Genomic DNA, 19,069 nt, shown 5'->3' with positions numbered 1-19,069 from the left:
AATACGATATCAAATCTATTGTTGTGCAGCCACCTAAAAAGCTGTCTTCGTTTACGCGATTGGTTTAGACCTCTGACATTTAATGAACAAAGAGATGCTGTGAATGGAGTTGTCATAATTCAGACAAATGATGTTTTCTTGGCAAAACATGGATGAAAATAACAATCAATATAGAGTTAAAATTGCTACGAAGCCCTCCTTGCGACCATTTTACTGCTAAAAGATCGTGTTTGTTAAGCAAGGCAATACCGCGAAACACAAAGCATAGGAGTGATATTAAACTGCGTGAAATGTGGCACGATAGAAGCAAAATAGACTTATTAGACTTAAAGCGGATCGAAAAAGTAATAGAAATATATATAATAAATTGCGCAAACACACACACAAAAAGACATAAATAACTTAGAAGATTAGAACGAAGCATGCTGAGGGGGAGGCAGAAAACTCAGGACACACAGGGGGAAAGTAATTATAGATAGGAAATAAAACCTCAATTCGGCCGAGTCCTTCCTTTGTTCAGGGACATGTCTGGTGTAATTGTCAAATGTTTTCTAGGTCTTCAAAAGAGAAGATTCGAAACCGTTCACCATCAGATGAGGACTTCACGTAAATCTTCCCATCCAGTGTCCACACGCTTGAGAGGTGTTTGTTTCTTTTTCGTTGATTTGCCTCTTTCACAATATCTCTTCTGTGCTGTGTTAAATTTTCATTGATATAAATGCGGTCCTGGTTAGATTCAGCGGCGGACGAGAAAGAAGGGAAAATGTCAGAAACTTTGATGTTACGAAGCCTGATGCGTTCTTTATACAGTTTTGACTTTGTTTTGTGACTGCAGAATTTAATAATAATCGGTCGCTTTCCTTCTCTGCCTTTCAATTTATGTGAGATTTCGATGTCATCAGGCCGAATAGTTACATCGAGTGCACTTGCGATTTTGATGACAGCGCTTTCTGTGTCGGTGTAGACGTGTTCAGGTAGACCATGGATTTCAAGGGAATTTTTACGAGTATACTGCTCGAGGTCGTCATAAGCACTCCAAACCCGTTGTGTTTCTTCTCTTTCCTTACCCAGTTGTTGCTTAGTGGCTTCTAAATTTTCCTTTGTCTTGTTGAGCTCCTTTTGTAGTGATGCATTGGTTGTTGTTGCTTTATTTAGTGAAACCTTGATCTCTTGTAGCTCTTTTTCATTGAAGGACAGCGAGTCTTTCAGCTCTGCGAGTTCGTTCTTGAGAGCTCGATTCTCTTGTGAAATTTCAGATACAGTAGCCCGAATGCTTATGAGGAGGTCTTTAATCTCAAGCAGGGTAGGCTCTTTCTCGGTGAACAAAACGCTCGCGTCTTCTTCTAAATCCGCCATGTTGGATTTTTTGGCAGTGCTTGTTTCTTCTTCTGTTGAGCCTCGGTCACCTCTTTTATTCTTCCTTGCTCTTTGCATGGAAGTTAAAGTTAGTATCAATGTCTCTCTGGGTTAGACCTAGGCTTTATCGACGATTTTACAGGCAAGGGCGGCCAAATGTTTGCTTAGGCAAAAAACATGTGGCCGTACCGGACGAGGCCGCGCATGAACCGTTTCCACGGAAATTACTGTAGTGAAAAACTTTGAAGTAACTAAAGAACCCAGCGAGATACTATAATGTAGAGAAACCAATAAACGGTAGCCACATTTTTGAGGTTTGTCAAATGTAGCCTAATTGGAATTTAGTTCTAAAAGGAAACTAATCAGAACATATTTGCCATTTCGTAACTTTAATTTAAAATTGAATACATTATAGCTGATTATAGAAAAAAAAATCAACGTGTCATAAATCTCGACCAAACCATCGAATTCAAGGCAATCGTAATTAAACATTTTGAAATGCTTTCAAAACGATTAATTACATCTGCTTGCTTTTCTCTCTTGCGGATGGAAGACTTTGAGCCGAGTTTTCTGTGATGCTCGCCGATTCCTGTCGGGACGCAATTTGTGTCCACCAGTCAAATAAAATCTAAAAATGACGGAAAGCGGGCGAGTGAAAGGACACGCGCTAAAATCCATTACAAATAGGTTTAAAGTTTACAGGAAACGTGTCTAGAAAGAAAAGCTGGAAAGTGACAGTACTACGTGCTTCCTGCAACTGAGTCAGATGTGTCTAAAAATGAAAGACAGCAAGCATGGCCTAACTAAGACGTTCGCGCTAGCTTCACTGCTTCTCTTAGAAAAGTAAATTATCGTCGCTTTCCAGTTTGATTTCGTGGTGCGTGGGCTCGCGCGCGCTCCACGCGTGCTTGAAGACTACCGCGCGAAAGAAATGCAAAGCGGCAAACTAAAGAGTTCGGCTGATACGAAGCGTATTTACTGCGTGGCTTGTTTGATAACCTCTTCGAGAAACCACGGCAGGGTAAAGAAAATTTTTCTCTTAGTTCTGTAAAAAGATGTAGAAGATTTCTGAGTAGTTTATCGCTCGCATGATTTACTTTGCCGTCAATGTTGATCAGTCAAACATTTGTTCACTGCAAATTTTACCAAATGGTATTTGCATACTTGTAAAAATGAGTGATAATGAATGTGATAAATGATCATCGCAGTGAATTTCCAATTTAAGCAATTGGAATAAAGAAGCCTGAAAAAAATTCAGGGCTTCAACGGGATCCGTGACCTCCGCGATACCGGTGCGATGCTCTACCAACTGAGCTATTGAAGCCACACATTGGGAGCGACCCGGGGGGGGGGGGGGAATCCCATATTAAAGGGACGGGGATGCTCGTCGGAAATTTTGAAAAGAACCCCTAAAAGAGACCAATCTGGGCGTGGCTCAAGCTATTTTAGACCCCTAAAAGATACCAAAATTCTGAGAAAAAGAACTTATATTTGTATTTTCCTTCGTGTGCAACCCTAAACGAGACCCTGATGGCTACAAATATTGCCATTTTCTTGCATTTTCCCCAGAACACCCTAAGCGAGACCCAAAGTCTGAAATTTATACCCCTAAGCGAGACGACGAGCATCCCCGTCACTCTCATATGGGAGTCCCCCCCCCGGGGGGAGCGAGGTCAATTGTGAGTTCATATTTTACCCGTGAGAGGAGTGAAATGATGTAATGTATATGAAATGATTCATATATGAACTGCGGGGCTTCGATCCCGTTGAAGCCCTGATTTTTTTTCAGGCTTCTTTATTCCAATTGCTTAAATTGGAAATTCACTGCGATGATCATTTATCACTTTCATATCCATCCGCAGTTCATATATGAATCATTTCATATACATTACATCATGAGTGATAATTTTTATAAACGCCAGAAGCTTCCATTACCAAAATGTCCAAAATGTACGCAAAAATTCTCCACACTCTGAACTCGCTGACATGTGAACTGAATGGATTACTGCAGTGTTAGGAGCTAAAGACACGATATTTAAGTAATGGTCAGTAATTTATTTTGCACGTTATACACACAATTCTAAATTGCTAGCTCAATTGCTGACCTGATGCACAAAACAATGCCCTAAATGACCAAAATGGTCAAAATCGTTAACCTTTTTGAGACTAAAACGGCTCAAAAATTCCCTTTGCCCCCCCCCCCCCCCCGGCCGGAATGAACGTCTGTTACCTTACTGTCATGTACTTAGTAAGTGTTAAGTCAAACGTACCGAAAGATGAGAACTAAAAAGCATTTTCTTTACGTTCTTTTGTACACAAAACATAAGTACCTTGAGGTACCTTGCACGCAACCCAGGCTGCATATATACCGTGTACGCTGCACTGCATATAGAACATAGCCTGTAAGAAAATGCTAGCTATCCCGCCACTTAGAGAGCTTGCTTGGAACAGTGTACATAAATGTTTAATTTTGTACTTCTCACAGGTTGATATCGGATTTAGTTTGGTACAGGGTGCAGGTTTAGATCTTGAAAAGGCAACTGATCATCACTGAGTTCATTCTGAAGAAGCGAATTTAAACATTAAAATGTGGACCAAATGATGGGAATTAAGTCTGCAAAAGCATACCGTAAAATTTCCGTTATAAGCCCTGGGCTTATACAACTTCGTAAGGGTTTTTGGGTGGGCTTACAAGTGGAGGGGCTTATATCCGGAAGGGCTTATAAGCGGATTAAAAAAAACCTTCCGAAACGGTCCACGGGAGTGTTGATCGAAATACGTTTTTAAGCTAAAAACGCATAATAATGCAATGTTTAGCTTCAGTACCGTCATCTGGCAGAGGGGGGCTTATATCCGGGGGGCTTGTAATCGCATGTGTTTTTTTGTTTCCAGGTAGATGGGCCTATAACCGGGGGGCTTCAAAGCGGGAGTGGGGGGGGGGGGGCTTATAACGAAAAATAGCTTTTTACCATATAGAAATAAGGAATGGGAATAGCAATTTACAGGAGAAGGGATTCCGACCCATTTAGCAGTAAACAGTAGTGCATCCGGGGTATGCAAGCCCACGCTTACTGTGGGCTTACCTCCACGCTTACTGTGGGCTTACCTCCACATTTTATCTCGTTATCTTTAGTTTATAATATCATCAGGGGTATTTTAAATCCCCGACACGCCAACAGATTTGGTTATCACGAAAACACGCGAGGTATTAGCACACCTCTTTCTCTCAAATGCAAACATTCAAACGCTTAGAGTGGTTTAAGTGATTAGTTTAAAACAAACCCTTTAAGAGGATTTCTGTAAGACGGTAAATTGAACGTTTGAAAAGAGAAACACAACATTGTGTAACATATTTAACAGCTGCACAATTTTTTTCGGGATCGACGCGTATGCGTCTTACAACAACTTGGTTTGTTTACATACAGCTCCAAGTGCGACGCTGATTTGAAACGTCGTTACAGTATCATCATCAGTGTCATCAAAAAAGGCTTGGGGAATTAAAATTAAAACAAAGAAAATTCTTGCCAATTTTTTACGTACGCTTGCCATACTAAACAACATCACTGGAAATTTCATGTATTCATTGTACAATTTATAAGCAATAGCTCGGAAGCGAGTGTGTATATTAGAAATCAATTAAGAAATATCTAACATAAATTGTCAAACAATTGATGAGGACTTCTTTAAAAGGATTTCAGCATCGCGTTCGAGAAAATTTGACTGCGTCCAATTTTAAGTTGCTGAGGCCTTAAGGTTATCAAGCGTTTCAAGACGTGGACACACCTTCGAAAGATATTAAATAAAATAAATGAAAAGTCTAAAAAGTGTACTGTTTGTAGATAAGTGCGATAAAACCATCCCATTCCAAACATTGTTTTAACTGAACGCATGTCAGGCCATGCATATGATGTCCTCCCGCGAGACTATTTCCCGGCCATTCCTGCAAGAAAAACTGAACTAAACATAAAGATTTGCCGATGCCAAAATACTATTAAGGTATTTTTACAGTGCCTGTATACGGTTTTCCGTCTTTATGAAAGGACAGACTAAAGTGTTTCTAGCTTAAAAAGCCAACTGAGTTCATTCTTAACGCTAAACAGCTTTCCTTTGGTGAATTTCAGCCGGTTTTCATTTCTGGCGGAAGGTCGGCATGCACCATATTTCTATGTGGCTACTGGCTATTGATAACAGGAAACCTCGAGATTTCCAGCCGTCATTAATTTCCACGGCAAACTAAACCTGCTGGACGAATAAGAAAACGCGTGGTGGCTGTATTAATGAAGGTTTTTTAAAAGTGTATACTCGTATACGAGTGCATCGAGGGTAGACTGTCCACAGCCTTCTATTTTTTGGTGTTTTTTTCGATCGATGAGCGCGCGGTGAAAACGGCGAGATAACTGGTAACCTGAAATCATGCCCTCCCTCCCTACCTCGTCTCTGCAAGAGCAAAAAACGCCTGATCGCAGGTTAGATAACTGGACGCCAGCGCAAAACGGAAGAAACAAGGGGGTGGGGGTGGCTTCGCTCGCTTCCCGCCCCCCTCCCCCCGCGCGCTCGTACTTCGCGCTCACTTCGTTTGTTTCTTTGCGTTGAAAAATCGAGAGGCTGTGGACACTACATCGAGGGTGCAGCTCATTACCCAGTACACCGGGCCCCGAGAACTGAAAGCTCTTTTTGTTGAAAAAGTCTGGACATGACGAGCAGTCCCAAAGAGCCGAAAAATCGATGTCTCCGGTAGACGAAATTAATATTTCCATTCCATTGATGCGAAGACAATTAAAAGCTGCGGTGATATTCATTAATTGTTACGTGTGGCGACGCACGACCCAGAAAATGGATCGAAGGAAATCGTTTTTAAAAGGAAACGTTTTCTAAAGGCCAGAATCAAGTTGCTAAGATGTGAAAAACGCCACTCGTATAAGCGGTTCAGAAAGAGCCATTCGAAGGCGAAAAATTGGTCTCGCGATTCAAGCCTCCGTCACTGCGAAATTAATTCGCCACTTCCACGAAAGATCGCCCGCTTCCACGCGCGAGATTGTCTTTGAGGTATATCTGCATCTTGAGCAGTTTTTGAAGAATCGAAAAAAAATAATAATAAAGCTGGTAGTCACTAGTAACAACTGCAGTAGACGTGACTGCTTTGTTATTTGAATGGCTGACCCGACACGCCAAACTGATTTGATTGCCAAAAAATGCCACGCTAGATTTAAGGCACGATTATTCACAGGTCTTTCAGACAACCAAAAAAGAAAGTTTATTCAAGCTCTAAACACTCAGATTGTATTCTCCAATAAAATGATTTCATTTTATTTAAATATTGGCATGATGGCAAAGTTGAGAGATTTAGTAAACATTAATGAGTGAAACATACACCCGGCACTTATTAGAAATATCCAGCTTTTTCTTGTCGTGTCCGTCACGATTCAAGTTCGTAAAAACACACAGGTCTGCAGCATAGCACTTAACAATTTAGCCCTTGACCTTAGCATACAAATTCTCATTGATTTTCCTTTTTCATTTACAATCCCTCGAAAACGCTATGTGGTGTATTTTTTTTTAATCAAAAACGGTCTAAGAACTTTTGATTTCTTGAGTTTTGTACGTACAGTTGGAAACAGAGCAAGACTCGATCAGTCACCCTGTCTATTTTCAGTACTAATTTCTCAGGAAACAAGAACCGCAGATTAGTCTCCATAATGTCTTTCAACTTGTCGGTTGAAAGCCGCTATAAAGTTACCTTTCAAAGCTCTACTTAGCTAAGAGCTAAATCCCATAAGCCGATAGATCATGGCCTTAGCAACATGACGCTCGTAAGTGGAAATACTTACGATATGATACCTTCTAAGAATAATAAACAAATACGAATCAAGCTGTTTTGTGTTTTATCCCCCGCGAACATTAAAAATAGGGTCTTTTTGGCGATTTTTACTCATAAATATAAGCGGTTTCCTTTCATCCGAAAGTGCGTGGTAACTGAACTAGAGGTCCCGCTCGAAAGCCAGCTATAATGGTGGACAGCCATTGCAACTAGCTGGCTGAATAGTTACACTTACCCCCTCTCTTTGTTTGTTTGTTTGTTTGTTTATAAAATAACAAATTACTGTTGAAGGGACACTGTTACGGGGATTTTTAAAATCCCTTTCGGTAAAAAGTACTAAAATTCGCGAAGAGGTCTTCTCAAACATGAAATGCACCTAGTATACCAAGATGATGATATAAAATAAATTGTTGTTGAAGGAAGAAGGGAGCCATAATAATTTTTAGGTGTTTTTCCAGTCCACAAGGACTAGACAAAACTTCCGATTTTTGGGATGGCAGCAAAATTATTTTTTTCGAGTCAATACAGTGCTGTTTGTCTAGTGATATAATTAAAATTTAATTGATTTTACCACAAACGTGAGTATAGGATAAGCAGGAACCCTTATAAAGCCCCTTTCTATAAAAAAATATGTTACAGTAGTACATATTAAAAACTAAGAATAAAACAAGCTTTCTTTCCCTGATCAAACAAGTCGTTTATTCCACATTATTTAGTTTCACACAACAAGATAGACACTTCCATTAAGGGTTCATTGTTCTCCAGGAAACTCGAAGCGTCCGATAAGTGTCAAGAGATAACCTCTGATCGTTGTTATGCTTACCCGTCTCACGGAGACAGCGTCAGAAAAACAGCTAGTGACTCGCCAATCTACAAATTCCTTCACAACGCACAGAGCACAAGTTAAAAACAAATTAAAGGCATTTGCAAATAGCTTCACGTTCAATGAAACATCCTCGAAGTTTTTTCTGTGGGCGTTTTTAGGGAGGAGTTAATACCTTAATAGCACAAGCAGTGTTTACATCGTTACTGGTGAAGACTTGATGATGATCTGACGATGACATGTTTAAAAAGGTTATGCGAGGCGCGAAATGCTAAGGTAATAAAACAAGTTTCGACTTTGGTACACGGACATGTTAAAACAGCCTTCGAAGTTAAGACGCTAGCTTGACCTTTGGTATCGAGCCGAGATCTGTTATCAATTGAAAATCGTAAACAAAGCCTTGAAAAGCTATTTTCTCGTCCACGCCCGCGTGGTCGGCAAAAAACTATCAAATTTAACAATTCCTTCTGTTTCTGCAATGATTTAAATAACTTGAGGTTCAATGAGAGGACGCACCCGGTAGCGGCATTTGTTATCGGCCAATCACCGTCCTTATTGGTCTCTATGGCCAATTGTAAAACATTTAAAAGACGCTGTGGATACGACTGTTAACCAGTGTGTTTGGTTTTCTTCGCTGGCGAGGAGTTTACAACACATCCCAATTGCTTCAGAGTCTTTGCAGTATGGCTAAACTGATTTTGGTGCTGTTTGCAGTGTTTGCTGTCCTTCAGGTGCAGGCCGCCCCTGGACTGTACGATCGATTCTTCCAAGACGAAGAACTCAGAGGTAGCTAGAAAATTAATTTGTCATTCTCTCTTCGTGTTTTTTAGTTTAGGCTCGGTGGTCTGTTTGGAGTAGTCTTCTATTAGTGAAATTGACCAAGAAAGAAACCTACAAAGGCAGTGTATTCTGACAATTTTTTTTTATCTACTCCATTCGATTCAGAAAGATTTTGTAAATGAACTCGTATCTTTCGGTATCATGCTTCGCATTATGTTTTGAAAACTGAGTAGGGGGTCAAATTCTCAGACTACTGGGGCGTTCAAATAGAGAGTTAGACTTTTTTTCTTTTTCTATCGTTTTTCTCTTTTCATCACTGTTTATTTACTTCTCTTATTGCTTTTGTTTCAGATATTCTCGACGAGCCGAGAATGTCGGACCAACGTTTCGACGGTAAGCGTAATTTAGACCATGACCAATTAAACAAAAGTGAGGGAGGGGAAGGTGGGGCACATTTTTAAAAGGCTATACATTGTTCACATGAAAACGGGCGAGAGGCACGCGTACAGACGCCATGAAACGCTGAGCGGATGATCTTACATCCCCTTGTAATGCTAGATGTAACAGCGCCAAGCAAGGCAAGCCTCACGATCACGCATTAGGCGCTCGCGAGATCACGTTTTCGGCTCGAATTTTACTCACGCTCCTGCGGCTCACTCACACAAAATTTCACATTTTTTGTACATTATCCGCTAACTTTATGATATTATAATTGAAAAGGCTTAATACTTGTACAAACCGTAACTAAAGTGAACTAATGTCGAGCTATGCAATGACGCAGCACGTCCATTGTAACCATTTTCTTTGTATGCTTAGACATTTAATTCACAGGATTTGTACTTGCGACATTACCGGAGATAATGCACTAACTTTGATATGAGTTGTTTTTGCACTTTTGTAAAAAATATACGTATTTAACAAGTCAGAATATTGAGTGACCATTCCAATTAAATAATTATTTTAATAACAGCTGTCTGTCTGTATAACTTACACTCGCAGATGATTTGGCACAGATAATTAATTATTAGAATAAGCCGAGCAATGCTTTTCCCAGGAGCCTACTTGTTTTCTCCCAATTTTCCGACCACATGCCGAATTTGCATTATAACACGAAAACCATCAGGAAACTATCGCTAATTTAGCAAAACTATACTGTTTTGAGTGAGAACCACACACTAGTTAACAATAATTCACCGAAGTGGAGGTGAATAGTGGTGGATAATTACCGAGCCGCGAACCACCACATTCACCGACACTGAGGTGAATAATTGTTTAAGTATATACCAGACAAGTTGAATAACTAGCGGACAAAAACATCACTTTCGGTAAAGAAAGCGACGCGCGAAGGCAGTTTGTTTCTCTTTAGCTGCTTGAAGGTGAAAAGTACTTTGCTAATCACCTCCGAGTTAACCAATCAGCGCGCGCAAAAAGCACTATTCATTTGTGTGGTATATACTAATTTGTATTATAGCGCCAGTTTGGTACATGGCAAAATGCGACTTTCGAAAAGGGCCTGGGACTAGTGAGAAAACTACCAGTGGGATTGGGGGAGAACTGGGTCAGTTTTTCTTTGTTGCAGCTCGCGGGCAGGGGAGGGGAAGGAAGGGGGGGGGGGGGGGTACTCCTTATAGCAAAGCAGAGGCTTCGTCCAAAAGTGGAACATTTCCAGGCGTCATTCAGATATTTAAAAGGGCCTTTCAAAATATCACGAACAGAGACAACTAACAGCTGATGTCTCACGAAGTATTTAGGTTACTCATGTGAAAAGTTTATAAAAAGGATACTGTGTTTTTATTGTAGGTGTGTGTACAGTCAACTCTCTCTAAAACGGACACCGTCGGGTCGGGCTCCAACTGTCTGTCTTAGAGAGGTGTCCGTCTTATAGAGGTGTCCGCTAAGAGAGAGTTGACTGTAGTAGTTAACGAGATATTAGGGGTTTATTTTTACATCAAAGATTACTAAATCTCACTATTTTTTTGCAGACTTATATTCATCTCCCTTGGCTCGAAGAGAAGAATGCCATGATTTCCACCCAACAGCATGTCAGAGAGCAATGTACTTGTGCGTGGTGGGTCCAGGAAAGTTCTTAACTACCAGCAACTTCTATACTTTCCACAAGAAGTGTTGCCTCACATGCCGACAGTTTCAGAAGAAAAAGTGATTTGACAGCACGTTCATGATGAAAACAATAGCGTACAACTAGACTGCTCCTATCTTAGCCGCAGATTAAGTAGAGTTAACCTTTTATTGTCATTGTATACGACAGTATTCAGTCATAGATAGCGTCCTATGAACAACAGTAGTAAGCCGAACGACAGTGACGTGTAAACTCAATAAATGTAATTTCATTTTGATTTTTTAGCCTGGTTTTTTATTTTCACTCAAGCACAGATCGGGAGCCTGCTCGCAGGCTACATCTAGGCAGGTTATAACTACTGTCCGCTAAATGTTTGTTTGCCTGTAATGTAATGCAAATAGACATTGTGTCACGAAAAGGTTTCAATTTTTGTGCGGCAAAAGTTTGCTGTGTCAAACAGAAATCATTGATGCATGACCAAACTGATTTTTATCAGATGGGCCGGTTTGGGGATTGCACTACCCTACCCCCCCCCCCCCTACCGTACCCCCAAAAGCGCTTTTGTTTGAAGTGGATGGATGAGAGGAATAACCTGCTTTCTTTTCACCTCATCCTCTACCGGAGAGCCTGTTGACAGGCTAGCCTAGATGGCGGGATTTCACGCATGAGTGCTTTATTTCGAAGGCGGAGCCGAGAGGGTAAATCTCAACCTACCTACCTACCTACCTACCTACCTACCTACACACCCACCCACCTACCTACCTGGTAGGTGGGGAGGGGGCTACAACATTGATGTGTCTGGCCCTCCCTCCTTAAAATGAATGCTCCATGGCACACAGTAATCAACATAGCTTGCTTACATTCCAGACTGGTCTATATCTCACTTTCGATGTAAATTCTTCACAGGACAATAACAGCTACGCCAATACAGGAAGCTCGTTACTACATGCTTAATTAACAACAATTGTATCAGACGCGGATCCAGACCTGTTTCCACCGTTTCACGGAAATCGGCCAATACCTTGTCCGAGTGACTCAAAATACCCGGAAATGGCATTTCGGGAGTCAATATACCTAAAATTTTTCCAGAAGGAGCATGCCTTTGGACTCCTTCAACCACCCCCTCTCTCCCCTTCAGGCTTACTCCTTCGGCGCTCGTGTTATCGGAAAATGTTCACCATCTTTCCTTGATCTGCTCCTGTCAGTATGACTGTCATACTACAATTAACAATTATTAATAACTGCTATTTAATCCCGGGTATTTAATCAATACGATCGTCAAAATAAGTCGCGGTTTCTTTTTGCGTTCGACGAAGGAGAGCGCAAGCCTAATTTTGTTTTTGCGTCCTGTGGCTTTTGAGTTGTTATGCCTGTGTACTGTTATTCGGAATGAATCGACCGTGATGCGCGCGCAGATATATGGACACCAGATTGGCCGCCCCGATTGATTTTTGCAGGGGCAAATATCGGCCGGGAAACTGGTAGCCACAGATGGCCTCGATTTCATGCAAAACAAGATGGCGTCCCAAACGGAGCTTAGAAACATCATTTTGCTTGAAAAAAGGGTTAAAAACGTGTGGCCAGAATTGTAATTTTGCCGAAAATGTAATGGAGAACATTAGAAGGTTATCATCCAAGGTAGCAGAGTTGTCTTCAGCCACCGAACGTCAAAAAAAGAGCGGAAATCGAGTAAGTCGATGCGTAGTTTCGTACGGAGTTCGTTCGTAGGTAAACCAGCGTATTTTCTAGACTTGCTCCAAGTCGCTCGTTTGTTTCGAAGGAGACCGCTGGAAACGGAAAAGGAGGGCGCGCGCGGGCATGAAAAACAAAATGGCGGAGGATCGTAGTGGAACAAGCGACTTGTCTCACCTGCAGCGCGCCAATTCTGAAATATGGCGTCACCGGTGGAAAATCCACCGGTGACGCCATCGAGATTATGTCAATCATATTATTGCGCGCGAGCTTACTGAGCGCACTCTACTCGCCATCTTTATAGCGCGCTCTGCTTGCGAGACACGGTTGTATTTTTACCTTAAGCCTACTTAGTTTTGTTTTTGTCTGTTTGTGTGTTGTGTAGCATGGCGAGCCGCGAGCCTTAGCAACTGAAATATGGGGGAAAATTCGTCCCCCATCTGACCTGGACGCTTTTGTTTGAATTCACTGGCGCGTACACTGCTGACAGATAAAACCCACATCCATCTGGAAATATGAACATCTTTTTGTGATAGTCACTAACACGTTTATCGACTTAATCTGTCAACGGCTTATTAACTGAAACATACGCCGACGAGACAAAAAGTCCCATGCTGATACAAGTCGTCAAATGTATTCAAAAAGGTTTCAAAACTTCTCCACTGAAAAATTCATTATAGCACCGATAGCACCCTGCCGCAAAATAACGTAGTATAGGCCATACCAGATACAATATAAATCAAATTCAATTTTTATTTTTACAAGAGCGCTTAAAGATAAAATTAAATACACGCACGCTTTTTGTCTTTTTAAGATAAAATAAGCTCATAGTTCAACTATAAGCTGCTTAAGGGATATTCTAACATGCAGAGCGCGGGCGAGACATTTGTTACTGACGCTCTCTAAACAATCATTACGTCGGACAAACTTGCCCAACATTTTTTGCAACAGAAATCCCAAAGAGAAAACGTCACTGGCTGGAGACTGTGTGTGCGTACCACCAATAAGCTCAGGGGCAATCCACGGATATTTACTTTTGTAAAATTTCTTCTGAACCTCTGTTAGTTCATACCGCTTTGGATTAGAGCGTGGTCTACTTTTGCCAAAATCGATTACAACTGGTTTCCACTCTTGCGGCGTTCGATGCATTAGTACATTGTTCTCTTTTATATCGTTGTGTAGCCAACCGGCTTCGTGAAGGCAGCGAATAGCATCCACAATTTGCTTAAAAATTCTTTCGATATGATCGAATTCGATTATACCGTATTCAATTGCCTTCAGTAAAGAAAAGGACTTCTTGGCCTTACCATAAAATTGAGATACCATTAAGTATGGTTTCTCTTTCATACAAACGCCTAAAACGTAGGGCAAGTTTGGGTGATGTTCTTTTTGAAATTCAGAAATAATTCCTGCCTCCTTTTTGACTTCATAAACGTTATTCATTTTAAATTCTTTAACAGCCACTGGAAAATTGCCGTTAAAGTACATAAGGCGCGTTACACCATATGTTCCTTCCCCGAGTACGATGTCTTTCTCGTCAGGAGACGAGAGCATGGAGCGAGATAATTCTGGCACTGTGATCTTCGGCTGGTGGCGCACTGGTCCTAGCGTACCCTTGTTGCTTATCCTACTGGGAAGAACGGCTGATCGAAGATATGGTGTCAAGAAAGTCGAACGCGGATTCCTACCCACTGCCATTTTTACCATTGTGCGGGCCCTCGAAAAATTATTGGCTTTCGGCATTGTTGGTGATTCAACAGCAACAGCGGCGGCAGACTTTTCTACTACCGAAGCCTTTTTAGCTTGTTTCTTTTTGAGTTTCCTTTGTTTTTTATACTTTTTCCGATCCTCTTTAGTGTGCCTTTCTCTTTTAATGCCTTGTTTTTTTTCCTGATCCATTTTTCCTTTATAGTTTTTGTGAAAGACAATTGATTGCGAACCACAAAAATACTAATCACTGACTAGTAAAGGGGGATTATATTATATTATAAAGGGGATTATTTCTCGTCCGTCCTTAAACTATTACTGCTGCTGCCCAGTGTGCTGTTGATAGACAATTTACACGGCTCAATTGTCCCAGCATCTGTACGTCGACGATACATGAGTTTTGGCTTAGAAATTGGAAAATCATGAAAAACCGATTTACTTGCGATGTGAAATGTCCATCTTGTCCCCGCCGCTTCAAGTCCTCAAGGACAACCATAAAGCACGGCTTAACTAAACACGGACTTACTCTCGATGGGAGGCGCCTGGATTTTTACGACAGTTCAGAAGAGACAGTCACACTCCCTGAAGCGAAAAAGATCAGCCCTGCGAGGCTTGAACTATACAAATCCTGGATCGCGTCTTTAACCGAGCGCGTAGGAGAAGCCCTTCACCCTGCTTTGCCAGGTAAGTTAAAAATTAGTTATACTGCTTGTATTGACTACTGTAACTATGACGGCCGATACTGCCACACTACTTTTACCAGTTTTTTTCGACTGAATCGTTGTCACAATATACTATTGAGTCACATTATTTTCGTCCCCAGGCCCCCAAATTTTGATTGGGTATTTTCCTGTTCCGAATAAAATACAGAAACGTACCTAAATATTGAAAGGAAAATGCACGTGGATTTGATTTGGCTTCAAATTCAAGATTCTCAAAAGAAAACTGCCTATAAAATTCAGTCCGCGGTTCTTACTAAACGTGACGCTACGTTTCTTCTACTATTTGATGTTGCATTCTTTTATATAGTTTACCGATACGACAGCTTTGGTTTTGTATAATTAGTTACAAGAGAAAATTAATTATTTGTCTATGGAACTAGGACCAGTGTTTAGCGTGAGCTAAAATTATACAGAACACTTTCCTAACGAAATTAAAGTGAGGCAATTGCAAGGCGACTTCGATGCTCAAAAAATCACCATTATTTTACTTTTATACTACAGGTAAATGGGTTCGTCTTGAAGATGCATTTTGTCCTAGTGATTTATTTCAGCATCTTCTCTACGAACTACACGGACACGCAGAATTCGGACCTCATTCCGTTTCATTCCAGCCCCATCGGAAACTTCCCTACAGTTCCAGTACCATCAAAATATCATACAAAATGTACAATATTCAATGGATGAGGGAAATCTTAAATCAGAACGAAGGAATGCAACTTAAAATAGAGGAAACGTTTTCTGGTCTACAAAGTATTCCCAAAGGTGGATCTCTGGAGGAGAGGAAAGCGATGGCCAGATCATCGGGTTTGGCAGGTTTTCTAAACAGCCTACAGAAACGTCCAACCTCCATGAGCAAGGTCGTGTGTAAGGAAAAGGAAGGAAGGGCGACACGCGAGTTGGAGTTGATTTGGTGGCCAAATATTCTCCAGAGTTCCGCATGCGGAAAATTTCAACTACGTTTATATGTACAAAAGGCTTTAGTATGACATTCAGTTAAGCAACTACGCGTAATGCTTTTTTATCTTTTCGGTGCAATGTTTGCACATTTATCAATACTGGAAGATTACGATTACACCGAAAAAATAGTTTTAAGAAGGTTAAAAATGGCTTGTAACTGGTGGAATTTTCAATGTACGCGTCTTTTCTTTTCAGTATGTTGATTGTCGGGGTATTAAATAATGATTGACCCCAGCCGCAAGACGCAGTTATCAATTGGGTTTTGAACTTAAATAAATGGGGGTAGAATATTAGGCGCAATGACAAAGGTAGGGGTGGGGCGGTTGGGTAAAGGTCACCCTTTTTCCAGGGAAGACGAAACTAAAATTTTAATTCTGACATCTGTAACATTTGGGCTGGATGTTCTGCACCTTCAACAAAAATCTGTTGAGTCTCCTGTTTCATCCTGTGTATAAACAAAAAACAAAACAAAAAACAAAAAAACAAACAAACAAACAAACAAACAAAAAGAAAAAAAAGTTAGTATAACAACAAATTGAATATTTTAAACCTGCACATGTTGCACAGAATATGTTTCTTCTTATGAATATTAGCTTTATTCATGAACATTCATACACTAAGCGAAGGCGACTCACCCGATCGCTTGCCTTTCTCAGGCGACACACCCAGAAAAGCACGTGCAGAACGTAGCTACATCACCTGTATTTCTCAACTAAGCAAATTATAAATGTAAGAGTGTACTGTTAAAAAGAAAAATTACTCTGCCCCATCCAAATAAATTGCGAAAAAAAAACAGTTTAAGATTTCTTCATTATAAAAGCCTTTTCACCTACAAAATACACACATACCAAGTTTCCTTGCACTAAGCGAAGGCGACCACCCGATCGCTTGCCTTTCTCAGGCGACACACCCAGAAAAGCACGTGCAGTAGAACTTTGGTCGTGGTTATACAACCTATGCTCTGCGAGAGAACTCAGTGCAACAGGCATGTAAAAATAAACATACCAAACAATAAACATACCAAACAACGATACTTTCTAAGAGATAATTTAAAGGTTTCCTCGCAATCAAAAGAGCCATAATAAACTATACACGGTTTAGAAAGTTTCCTTGCACTAAGCGAAGGCGACTCACCCGATCACTTGCTTTTTATCAGGCGACACACCCGACATAAAAGCACGTGCCTGAAACTCTAAACAATGAAAGTTATTTATAGCTCCCGTTCAGAATTTAACAATCGCAAAGACCATTCGCGGCAGTAAAGAAGATGCACCTGAGATTTGCATTACTAATATTGCTGCACTGGCCAGACAATCTAGCTGTATTACCTTGCATTACGATAACCTAGTGGATGAATAAGAAATTGGTATTAAAATAATTAAGGCCTCACCTTTCTTTGTGTAAACTTCAAAGTACACGCATGATGAAAGCACATAGCCACGTGATCTCATCGCTTTAAGAGATGTAGCTAGAACACCGGAACCTCGGGATCTGCTCTCGGGAAGCCCATCGTAATGGAACCACTGCGACTGGAATCTGAAGCAGCCACTATAGTGTTGACCATTCCAGAATGTACACCCACCTAATTCATACTGTTTGTTTTGGAGAATAATGGTATCTGGTAGTTGATGAGGCTCGGTAATAAGGCCGTTGGTGGCAAAGTGATGGAGAGAAATTGGTAGAGCGAATGGCATCTCAGGAAAAAATTTTCTCTGGGTGAAGGTGCGAACTCCATTGCAAACAAACGGCTGGTACATCTGGCCGGAGGATAGATTTAGGCGTGGCGGTCCAAGAATTGCATCGGCAGTTGAAGGTGGTGGTTGAGCGAATTCTTTTCCACACTGTCTAGGAGCCGGCAGTTGCCATTCTCTGATCGCTGCCTCGATGTAGGATTCTGCCAACCCTTGGGTGGAAATCTCAGTAAGGTGAATTCCATTTGTAGAAATGAGCTCTTCCTTCCTGGGGCATTGCTGCGAAGAACAAGTTGACCTGGCAGCAGTTTTAAGCATTGATTCGCAACGTTGCCAGAAAAGATCGAACTCATTTCCCCAAACATCAATCGTTCCACGCGTCACGCTGAAGTCGAACTGCGGTAAAGGGCGCAACCATTCTACCTTGGCCTGGGTAAACTCGTGCTGGTCGAACAACCGCTCTACAGTTGTCAAATCTTTGGCCCAAGGATCCGATAGTGTAGAGAGTTTCTCTGAAGTTTTCGGTACATCTTTCAAACGAAGATACACAATGGTAAGTAAGTTATCAATAGGACAAGTGTTGGTAAGCGTCACGTTGCCAAACGTTCCGCCCCACCCTGGAACACGTGGGACGCGGATTGGAGTACTGGTAGGCAGTTGAATAAACCTTCTAACCACTGTTGACCTTTGCATCGATGTTCCTTGCTTCATCTTCAACGAGCGCTTAGCTGGGGGTGTGGTAGACAGTTTCGGGATCTTTTTAGCAGGCTCGGGAGTTTCGCAAGGCTTTGCAGGTAACTCTTCCTGTTCCTCCAAACTAAACTGATCTTCCCAATTCTGGTGATTGTACTCGTACGACGGCATGGATTGAGGCTTAACAACACAGTACTTGGTGTCCTCTGTCTGCCCGTACATCAGATGATCTGACCCAAGCATCATGTCCAGCAGGTCGTTTATCTTGTGAATCCACTTCTTATCTTCCTCTGTCCACTGCACATTTTTCTTTTTCCACCCGCAACCTCGGTAATAGAAACTTCTTCCTACGTTTTGAAATAAGAATGGATTTTAAAAAATTAAAAACAAAAAACTGACCATTCAAACACGAACGAACCGAAAAACATAACAGTACGTAAGAAAATACTATCCTTTGTAACGCAATACCACCCGGCGTTGCCCAACCTTAAGAATATACTCATGGGAAATGGCACCTTACACAGAACCAACCACATTTAAGAAATATTTTCAAGGAGCCTCCCCTAATATCTTATCGCAAAGGAAAATCCCTAAAAGACACGCTAATCAAAGCTAAACTATAAAGGCTTCAGACACTGTTCTCTTTGCGAACCGCAGGAGTCGTGCAGGCCCGTCAACACTTTACACATTGTACAAGACATACGAATTAGTGATTGACTGTCGAGGGATTCAGCAATAGATACGAAAAACAAG

The 19,069-nt window shown here is 41.2% G+C and overlaps 1 protein-coding gene across 1 annotated transcript; it reads left to right on the top strand.

The window, feature by feature from the left end:
• The first annotated feature begins 8,563 nt into the window (after positions 1–8,563).
• LOC144661336 (uncharacterized) lies at positions 8,564–11,131 on the top strand. The gene is made up of 3 exons (XM_078522064.1): positions 8,564–8,783; positions 9,129–9,170; positions 10,760–11,131. Exons 1-3 carry the CDS (start codon positions 8,681–8,683, stop codon positions 10,936–10,938), a joined length of 324 nt encoding a protein of 107 aa, XP_078378190.1. The 5' UTR covers positions 8,564–8,680; the 3' UTR covers positions 10,939–11,131.
• The last annotated feature ends 7,938 nt before the right edge of the window (positions 11,132–19,069 follow it).

Source organism: Oculina patagonica, chromosome 7 (assembly GCF_052425735.1).
Source record: "Oculina patagonica isolate OP01 chromosome 7, crgOcupat, whole genome shotgun sequence".
NCBI classification, from domain to species: Eukaryota; Metazoa; Cnidaria; class Anthozoa; order Scleractinia; family Oculinidae; genus Oculina; species Oculina patagonica.
This window is presented reverse-complemented; position numbering and strand designations above follow the sequence as displayed.

Bases quoted from the DNA above. Each gene is read 5' to 3' on its own strand.
- LOC144661336 (XM_078522064.1), top strand. From the start codon at position 8,681: ATGGCTAAACTGATTTTGGTGCTGTTTGCAGTGTTTGCTGTCCTTCAG. The intron at 8,784-9,128 runs GTAGCTAGAAAA...CTTTTGTTTCAG, and splicing joins CCAAGACGAAGAACTCAGAG to ATATTCTCGACGAGCCGAGA. The intron at 9,171-10,759 runs GTAAGCGTAATT...ATTTTTTTGCAG, and splicing joins GTCGGACCAACGTTTCGACG to ACTTATATTCATCTCCCTTG.